At 34.7% G+C, this 10035-nt stretch overlaps 1 protein-coding gene across 1 annotated transcript; it reads right to left on the bottom strand.

Moving 5' to 3' along the window:
* Nucleotides 1–200: 200 nt before the first annotated feature.
* Nucleotides 201–6468, bottom strand: LOC131616143 (uncharacterized). Its single transcript, XM_058887396.1, has 14 exons — nucleotides 6317–6468; nucleotides 5889–6213; nucleotides 5417–5494; nucleotides 5124–5281; nucleotides 4584–4647; nucleotides 4040–4107; nucleotides 3290–3542; nucleotides 2982–3104; nucleotides 2753–2859; nucleotides 2624–2677; nucleotides 2430–2513; nucleotides 1667–1830; nucleotides 1408–1557; nucleotides 201–521 (listed from the first exon to the last, which is right to left on the bottom strand). The coding sequence occupies exons 2-13, from the start codon at nucleotides 6169–6171 to the stop codon at nucleotides 1410–1412; spliced, it is 1584 nt and encodes a 527-aa protein (XP_058743379.1). The 5' UTR covers nucleotides 6172–6213; nucleotides 6317–6468; the 3' UTR covers nucleotides 201–521; nucleotides 1408–1409.
* Nucleotides 6469–10035: the final 3567 nt, after the last annotated feature.

The following is a 10035-nucleotide window of genomic DNA, read 5'->3' as shown; positions in this document are numbered from 1 at the left end:
ATGTTTTGAACTTATCATGCTTAAAGCCCAGTAAAGTGTCATCCTAACAAGGCCTATCAACAACAGTGTGTGCAGTGTTCATCCAAACTGTCGACCACCAATTTTAAGACACCAGCTAAATACACTTCAACCACCAATTTTAAGACACCAGCTAAATACACTTCAACCTTTAATTGAAGATTTAACAACAAAAACAAACATTCATAAAATCTACAAAAAAAACTTGACGTTGCAAAATATAGGAACAAGATCAAGAACCCACATGAACAATGGGGATATAAATCACCCCAGTAACAAAGGCAAATAAGAAAAACAGAAAACATGAAGAAATGCTAAGACCTATATAGAAATTGCCAGAGTCAACAAATGGTCTTAATTCTGGTATGCTACAAAAGAATCATTCTAGACATTTAGCTAGCTGCTATTATGCAAGAGTTTTGTACATGAAGGATGAAGTTTAAGGTGTGCTAAGACAGCTAAGATGGTTGGACTGCATTCGTTTTAGCTTTGGTTTATTTGAGCTGCAAAAAACAAATCAAATATTAAAACAAGTTAGTAAATAATAATCATTTTGGTGATCAAGTGATAACCAAATAATAAAATTAAGGTACACACTCATAGGATGGTGTTTAATGTATGTTGGGTACTTGGAAGTTGGAATAGGGCAATAAGAAGACAATTGCAATGATCTGCTATAGAATAGAATGGTAGCCAGAAATATCCATTCCAGTTTTGGGTTTTCTACTAATATTTATATGCACATGTACACATTGTCCGTATTGGAAATTGTTGAGACTTGAGATTCCACGTAACTAGAAAAACGGCCGAAGTATTCCTTATAAGGCTTGAAGTTGGACAATCCTCAACTCTTGAACTAGCTTTTGGAGTTGAGTTATGCCAGAAGAACAAATTCTAAGATTACATTACAGTCTATCATATATTCATAGATATGTTATTTATGTTGAGATCTCTATTGTTCCGCCCACATTGGTCCACGCTCTAGACATCTAATTTTAAGCGTGAGGAGGGGGGGGTTGATGTATTTCTTACATCTTGAGCAACCTTTTGGGGTTGAGTTAGGCCAAAACCCAAATTCTAAGAGTAAGAATCATAACATTTACACATAAGTGCAACGATTCTCGGAGTTACACATATTCTTTAACAACACATAAAACAGAATCTTGAACTAGGGACAGATATAACAGCCAAGGAGGGCTTCAAATTCAAGGACCATGGATCCATTATATCTCTACTCTGATATCAAAGCTAATTACCATATAAAGTTGGTAAGGGGAGGAGCTAATTCAGCGTAAACCAACAGCAATCAAGTATTTTGCCACTAAGTGGGCTCGAATGCATTTATCAATTGATGCCAACCAGTTCCGTGTAATCAAATATGTATAATACCTTCAAGTGTGTACCCACATTGGATCCAGAGAGAAAAGTCTCTCACTTCTTGAGCCAGAAGTAGGAGTTCTTGGTGGTGGAGCATGTACAGTAATTGGAAGAACCCACTCGGTTTTTTCTCTTCTTTCAATCAGAAGGGGATGCTCGTACCTGTGGTTCAGAAGCCATTTAAATTTAAATGAAAATTTCTAATAAGAGTATTCTAAACACAATTTCTTCATTTGGAGTATGAGGAAGAGGTCAAGAGTGAAAATCATACTTTGTCCAATCCACAAATTTTGGAGTTGTATAAAACTCGAAGCGGAGAACCCATTGTACAGATACATGTGGAGTGGAGAAGGTCATTGGACCATCCATGGGGACAGAAAAAAGGAAACTTGTCTGGAGCAAATCTGCAACAACCTCGTGATGGTCACTCTGAACCTAAAAACACAATTGAGATCATATTTTTCTGAATCAGAAGCCAATATTATGTAGAAATATATGCATTCACAAGTTTTCATAACTTAGATAATGATCTCATTGCCTTTTGAATATTGCATAAAGAAAGTTTGGACATAGGCAGACAAAACACGACACAAGACACTACTAAATGAACAGATCTTTCAGATAAGTTAACAAGAGATTGGCCTTTGAATAGTCCCTGCATATAGCTCAATCAAAAGGCACCAATAAACTGCAACTTCATTATTAAAACTGAATAACGCAGTATGGTAACAGTGGGCTTTTATGACTAAAGCAAATGGTAAGTAAGTAGCTTAGTGCGATTATTTAGAAACAATGATTGATATATAAACAAGTATAAGAGGAAATGTAGAAATGTTTCAAGCATACTTGTGATAAAAGAATGGAACAGTTTGATTAACAGAGGTAGTGGAAGGACAATGAAAACTTTCGGAGAACTCTTGACAAACAGACTTCAATCCAAATGGATGCCATGAAATGTTGGTTTTAGATGTAGTCAATCAATAAATTCAAAAGCAGCATGAGCAGTGGGAGCTAAAGGGACCAGAAGTAACTACCTTTGTGATTGTTGGGGAGTTCCTTCTAGAAGGATGGACGAAGCGTCTATTTATAGTTTCTGAAGTTTCCAATGTTACTGAGATCTGGAAAATTGTAATTATAAAAATAAACTCCAGTTCATCATCAATCAATGAAAATTAACTATTTGCCAACTATTAGTTTAAATCTTCACTATTAATGAAAGTGCAGTCACCTCAAGGCATCTCCTAGCTCCTTCCTCGTGAAAGAAAGTTAGAGTCCCACCTATCTGTATCCATAAAGTTGTCATTTTATTGATTTCTTAATTTGTGCGCATTATCCAATTATGCATTAATATATTTACCATGTCGCTGAAGTAATAAGTTGAGTCGGAATTTTTTGGGGAAAATTTAAGCAAAATTTGATCATCAAGTCTGATGTTATAAGACCTTCCTCTGATGAAGCCTTCTGCTGCAGAAAATGTCTGTACAAAATTAACTAATGCACAATCTAAAAATAAACGAAGAACAAAGTTGATTTGTATCCAAAACAGACAAATACATTTTAAAAATGAATAATATGCATCAACTTACATGATAAAGATTCAACACCTCCAGCTTCCGGTGAAGAGGAGACTCCTGCGTCATCTTCTGCAGAAAATTGCTTCCCGAACTTCTGTTGCTCCATGGCAAATGACTTCTGAGTTGATAGGGCATCTGTTTGCTAAATGAATTATTAATTGGCAAAGTATGATTTTGGATTAAAAGCAAAAGATGACTACTACCAAACAGACACCAATGAACTAACTTGGAATTGATACAGTTTCAGAACCAAGTTCCTACAAGAAAAAGAGTTGTTTCATAAATAAACACAGATATATTATATGCATAGTTTAACTTACCAGCACCAGAATCAGATAATACTTCAGCAACAGACAACCGGGGAAGTGCTATATTTGAAGATAAACTTGTTCGGTGACCTTCCAAAGCATCCCTGTTCAATGATCTTGCAGAGGAAGATCGCAATGATAGAGAACTTCCATAGCCTCTGTACATATTTTCTTTCGTGGGGTTATATGAAGAAACAGATGATATATCATCCCTTGAGCTGTCATAATCCTCATCAACACCATCATCAATATCATTTGCTCTAACCTGTAAAGAAATTATTATAATTGACATCCATAGTCAAAGAAAATGCACAGCGTGCAGTAAGTAGAAGCTACTTTGAATAAAAGAATATGTCAAACGATGGGCAAAACTGCAACCAGAAGTTATGGATAAACACAAGTTCCAAAAAAAATTTTGAAAAATAGTACGGTACAGTTAAATCAACAACCAGAACTGAATTCTTTCTTAGAATAGGGAAAATAGGAAAGAGATTTAGAATTAAAAGGAGGAAATGGAGTATCATTAAGGATGAGATCAAATCAAACAAAAAAGGGAAAACAATAACAATATCAAAAAACAAGTGGAACAAAATGAAATAAGCCACTCCAAATGCAAAGCTTAGTTTACCGGATAAAAGGAACTAAAAGTTTTATAATGAAAACAAATAGAAGACGTTCTTAAAACAATAGGTGGCATACAAAGTTAGGCTAAACCACAGATAAGTTTAGTTTACCGAATAAAAAATATCACCAGTAGCATACCCAATCAGCATCTCCATCCATTTCTTTCCAAAATATATCCAGTTGTACAGTAGTTAAGGGAACAATATCTGAAAACATAAACACATGGATATATCACTTACAAATGCAGGGTAAGATGCTTAACACTTTTTGAAGCCACATCACGTAAAAAATGTATAGGTGGAAAAGAACAGCAAACTTATTATTGATATCTGATTATCTGCAGATTTTTATAAACAATGAATAAATTATCCAATGATATTGGGCACCAACAAAGTTTGTCAAGTCCCATATCTCCTAAAGATATATTTTTTCCAGTATTGTAAACTGCAAGGTTGAATTTGAAATAATGCCAATACAGGAATACCATCGTGTGTGAAAACAAGATACAGAAAACATTTACAATTATAATGGTTTTAAATAATGCCTCCTTAGGTTTTCACGTGTCCATCTTGATGGGACTAATGTAGAAAAAATAAGTAAGTCTCTAGAGTCAAGTCAGACTCTGTTTTAATAGGTTTACAGAAGAACTAAAACAAAAATGAAAGTCAGCAACCAAACTAACCATCATCCTTTGGAAAGCCGTTGCTTTTCTGGTTTACCCATATTTGTAATGGAATACGAACTTCCTGCAGAATTAAAAGTTAAACGTTATAAGTCGGAAAATACGCATATTAAAACTTATCATGAGACTAGGACCAAAAATAACAACTATTATTAATGTAACCTTTACTGAACATAAAAAACAAAGACTACAAATTATACCACCGAGCAATCAAACAACAACAATAACAATCAAGCTTTATTCAACTAAGTAAGGTTAGCTACATAGGTCAAACCACCGTGCAATCAAGAAGGGGAAAAATGCTACAACTAAGGATTCCTTCTATTATTTAAAAGAAAAATATAGACCACATAGTAATAGAAGCAATGAGACTATATTACTATGTCATTAACATATGAACCAACTCGGCATAGTAAAAGTCTAAGCTGAGGTAAATGCACATGATGGTTTTCATATAAAATCTCCAGAAAATTCAGCATGAAAATAACACGATACAAAATACATTCCAATACAGTTGTAATAAGTCATTGCAAAACCAACCAAATCAGTAACATCTTTCGTTGGCTCTGAGCGAGATTGCCCGTTTTCCAGAATTAGCCACCCTCCAGTTATTGCACTTCTAACATAGTACAAATAGCGAATGTTTGAACCCTTGTACGATGGTGGAATTATGCTAGGCAGCATTGTTCTCACAACATCTGCAATTAACATCCAAATACAATCTCGTGAGTTATAAAAAAAAAAACAGTAAATTGGCAACTAGCAAATATTTCATGTTGTCTTGCTGTCTTTTATTTTCAAACATAAATCATTTAGTGTAGAACTTGGCATACATGATTTGCTTGCACCGGCATTAATAATCTGGTTTGCTACTAGGATTGGTGTTGAGGAATCTACAAAAACATGTTCACCTGAAACAAAAATGAAAAATTCAACAACAATAATATTAAAACAAAAAATTCTCATCAAAGTGTTCAGAATTTAATTCATCTACACTGCCAACATAAATATTTATGGCATGGTCAATCAATTGTAATCGTCCGATCATTAAAACAATTGAACTTAATCATACGCATATATCAAAATTAAACTCAAGTGTTAAAAGTTAAAACCACTATAGCATGACACTTTTGAAAAAAGGTGTGCATGTATGAGTGTCGTGTATCGTGTTTCCGGCGTCAGTGTTTCGTATGATAAAACTTAAAAATTAAATTTAAAAAAACACCAAAAGTGACTAATAGTCCAAAAGACATTAAGTGCAATGCAACTATACAAGTACTATTGTTAAAGCAATTGGTAACGAACCTCTTCTTTGCCTTGAACCAGGTAAAGCCTTCTGAGTAACAAACCATTGAGTATCCAATTTCTCAATGCCTCTGATTTCAAAACTGAGTCTTTCCATCAAAAAAGAGTACGCATTTGAAGGATTCGAGATCTGAATAGTGATAATAACTGGATCACCAGGTCTATAAACTTGTTTATCAGTTTCAAGCTTCAATGCAGGAAGAATCTCTTCATTCTTTGCCGAATTGTCATCCACCGAACGAGAATCTCCACCTCCGAAAAACGATAGTTTCCCCTTTAGCATTGCTTTTTGGCTTCAACGTTTGAATTTTCGTGCGTGGAATCCCTATAAAAGCGATTATTTGGTAATCGATTTTAGAAATCAATGAAAATGAAATTGCAATGAGAATTTGATTTGAAAGGGGAATTTGAAGATAGGAAGGAGTTACCGGTAATGATCTGAGTTCTGAGCTGCAGAGTGTTCCTTGTTCTCTGACGGGATCTGATCTGAGTCGCAGAAAAATTCACTATCGACAATTAGATGTAAATATTGTTGTTGAATATTTTAATAATAAATTTTCAGAAAGAAAAAACTAAAATGGGTTTTTATTTTTATTTTTTCTCCAGTAGCAGATTAGCCTATCTTTTTGTATTTTTGTTTTACGTAGTTCATGTTATAATAATTAAAAAAATCAATATTATTATTGTTATTAAAAATATTTATCTATTGTCAACTTAAAATAGTAATGAAATTATTGAATATGTATAATTTGTCAAAGATAGAATAGTAATATCAATTATTTATTTAGTATAACAGTAATATTTTTACTAGTATAAATATCCACGTGTTTGCTTGTATTGTCCGTGTAGAGGGAATGATGTTGTACGGATATTTCGTGTGTATATTGGCAGGACTCAGTATATCGGTTGGACACCATGCGCTACTCACTAGGACATTATTCCCTTCAACCCTTTTTCAAATTACTCTGGATGGATGGCATGTATGAGTAATTTGATGAACAAGTATTTGTCAAAGTGATGCATGCGTCAGTTTGGATTTGAGCAGATCATTTCGAGATCTCCCTTCGTGGTTGCTCCTATCAACATCGTCCACAAAGATCTTCATAACATACTAGCATATTAAGAGACTCCTCCAGTATCAGAGGAGTCTCGTAATCTGCCGGTATGTCATCAAGATCTTTGCAAACCAAATTTTGGCAAAAATGGTTGATGGTGCGTTTGGAGATGCATCTTTGAATTTTTTTAGGGCATTTTTCGGGTTTCAAAGGTGTGATTCACACATCAACAATGGAAAAAGAAAATTCATTTTTAATAGCCTAAGTCTAGCCAATTTAATTAAACATGCTTTTAAAAAAAACTTAAGCCTAATTTTTTTATTAAATATACCTAGTATGGTATGGCCTTAAATAGGTCAGGCTATAGGCCCTTCTAGGCTCGTTTGGCATATTCTCACTCTTAATGGCACCGAACGACTAGGCCTTTATTAGGATATTAAAGATTATTTTCTAGAAATTGGACAGCAACTCTACCAAAGGGATTTTCATTTCCATTTAAGATATCAAGACTAGACCGAGAGGAGGTTGGGTGACTCTTGGCGCTTAATCGGGAAGGACAATGTTCATAGCATATTACAAACACAACAAGAATTGGAAGGATAGGTTTGTGAGAGTGAGAGAGCGATATGGTGCCTTTATGGTCACAACACGTAAGGATGACACCCCTCTCTTTCCTCTGCCTTGGACTAAAGAGCTAGTGGCTATCATTGGACTTGAATTTGATTATCTTATCATTATCGAAAGAGAAATGATTAATTTCTTGAATGAGTTCTTTGTCGTGAGCTATAGGAAAATGATAGAGTTAGCTACGGGGGTGATAACAATATCAATGAATACTTGCTTAAATTTATAACTGTAATTATTCCCAATTTTTTGAATTTTTTATTGACCTCATACTTATTACATTTTTCTTTTTTATTTTGCAGAAAATATGTCATCCATCCCGGTTGCCGAGAGGAAAACTCATATGGCCAAGAAGAAAGTGGGACGTAAAATATAGTGAACTGGAAACCCAAAAAGTCATATGGGCGGTCTTGTCACCAAAGACACTAAAAGAGGCGCTAAAGGAAGTGCCATTATTGATCCTTGTCCATTTAAAACCATGAGGACATAGGGGCATGCTGGGAGTTCTTTTTTGGATCTTAGTCAAAAGGATAAAGTCATTATTAACCTTGAAGAAGATGAAGAGGGCGAGCAACACGGGAGTCTCTAATTAGAGTTGACCCACCCAAAACAATTTTGTTCTCATTGTGGAGTGACATGTTTGACGTAAGAAATTATGTTATTACCCAAATCCCCTTCCATGAAGACTTTCCTAATAACTAATAAGCTATTAGTCGTTTGGGAACTCAGAAGTTTCCCAACATGGTGGAAAACCACCAATTAAGAGGTTTTATGATGGATTGAGGGCTCCTTAATGATGGTGCCCAAACAGATATATTTGTGGCACGACTTGTAGGTTAATCTAACTTCTGCAAAGGAAGCATTAACTCAAGAGTAGGAATCACTAAAAATTATGACTAAGGGCGATATGGGTTGAAGCAATTGGAGGAGAAGGTCAAGGAAGCCCTCAAAAAAATACTGGAATATACCAAAAGGCTCTCCTTATTGAAGAACACCTTGAAAGAGTCTCTTGAAGTTGCCCTCCTCTCGAAGAAGAAGCTGGAGGACGATTTGTTTGCCTGCAAATATGAGTTGGTTAATACTTTTTACTAGTACTTCGAGGGGGCCAAGAATTAGGCATCCATCCTTTATCTCAATTTGAATTTAAGTCGTATAGACTTATTCAAAGTGGTATGAGATAGCCAACTCGTGGACAAAGAGGATGCATTGTCAACTTGTATAATGGTATGTGAGCATAACCTTCAAGAAGACCTCTTGGAGACAGGACTAAGTTAACGTTCAACCAAACCTATATAAACCTCTGGTGCAATCTCTCCAATCCTATTTTATTTCTGTTATTTACTTTTACCGTTGCAATTAACTCATACTAAACTACTAAAATAGTCTCAATCGAGAGAAGTATAAAAGTAATCACAAAATTTAAATCCATAATTCACCCCCTTCTTATGCTTGAAGTCACTTCTCCAACAAGTGGCATCATAATCTAACTCTTGTTAAGGACTAATCGTCTTAGGAGGAAAATGAGTTCAAGCTATTCACTAAACAAACCTCCATTATTGAATGGAGAATGGTATAGTTTGTGGAAAAAGAAAATGAAGTTTTCCATATAAGGTATGGATCGTGGTATTTAGAAGGTTGTGAATGAATGTCCATTTGTTTTTACATGCAAAGTTTATGGTGTTGTAGAAAATAAACCTGAAAAAGACTGGACCAAAGATGATAAAAAAAATATGCAATACAATTTGAAGGCGAAAGCAATCATCACTACCCCTATCGGTCTTGATTAGTTTTTACGATTTTCTCACTGCAAAACTAAAAAAGAAATATGGAAAATCCTCCAGATTACCCATGAAGGACATATTAAGGTAAATAGGGCAAGGTTGGGTACATTAACCCACAAGTATGAACTCTTCAAAATGAAACCAAAAGAGAGTATAAATTAAATGCAAACACGATTTACCCATATCGCTAGTCATATAATAACTATGAGAAAAATATTTTCAAATGACAAACTAGTTGTACAAATTCTTATATACCTAAATCGTAGCCGGCAACCCAAAGTCACTATGATTTCTGAATCTAACGCTACAACGACTATGGACGCAAACACTCTTTTTGAAAAATTGGAGGAGCACAAGATGGAGCAAAAAGATGACGATTGTCAAAGTAAAAGTAATGAATTCATGGGATTCATGTTTCGTAAATTCAAAGAATTTCTAAAGCATAAAAAAGAAACCTCAATGCTTCATAAGAAAAGTGAAAAAAGTTCCTCGTTCATTCTTACATGTCATCAAAGCGGAGTGAAAAGGCACATCAGACCAAACTGTCCTTAAAACCCTGGAAGAAACCAAAATCAAAGAAAGTTAAAGAAACCTCAAAAGAGAGCATACATATCCTAAAATAACAATGATATGGAATCTTTAGATAAAGAAGAAGCAAACCTTTGTCTCACGACAAATCATTGAGGC

Source organism: Vicia villosa, linkage group LG7 (genome assembly GCF_029867415.1).
Source record: "Vicia villosa cultivar HV-30 ecotype Madison, WI linkage group LG7, Vvil1.0, whole genome shotgun sequence".
Classification (NCBI taxonomy): domain Eukaryota; kingdom Viridiplantae; phylum Streptophyta; class Magnoliopsida; order Fabales; family Fabaceae; genus Vicia; species Vicia villosa.
This window is presented reverse-complemented; position numbering and strand designations above follow the sequence as displayed.

What these genes read in the sequence shown, in the direction of transcription:
- LOC131616143 (XM_058887396.1), bottom strand. Translation starts at nt 6,171, where the DNA reads ATGCTAAAGGGGAAACTATCGTTTTTCGGAGGTGGAGATTCTCGTTCG. An exon ending in ATTATCTGATTCTGGTGCTG is followed by an intron (nt 3,105 to 3,289) that starts GTAAGTTAAACT and finishes TTTAGCAAACAG; the next exon opens with ATGCCCTATCAACTCAGAAG. An exon ending in CTTATTACTTCAGCGACATG is followed by an intron (nt 2,678 to 2,752) that starts GTAAATATATTA and finishes TTATGGATACAG; the next exon opens with ATAGGTGGGACTCTAACTTT.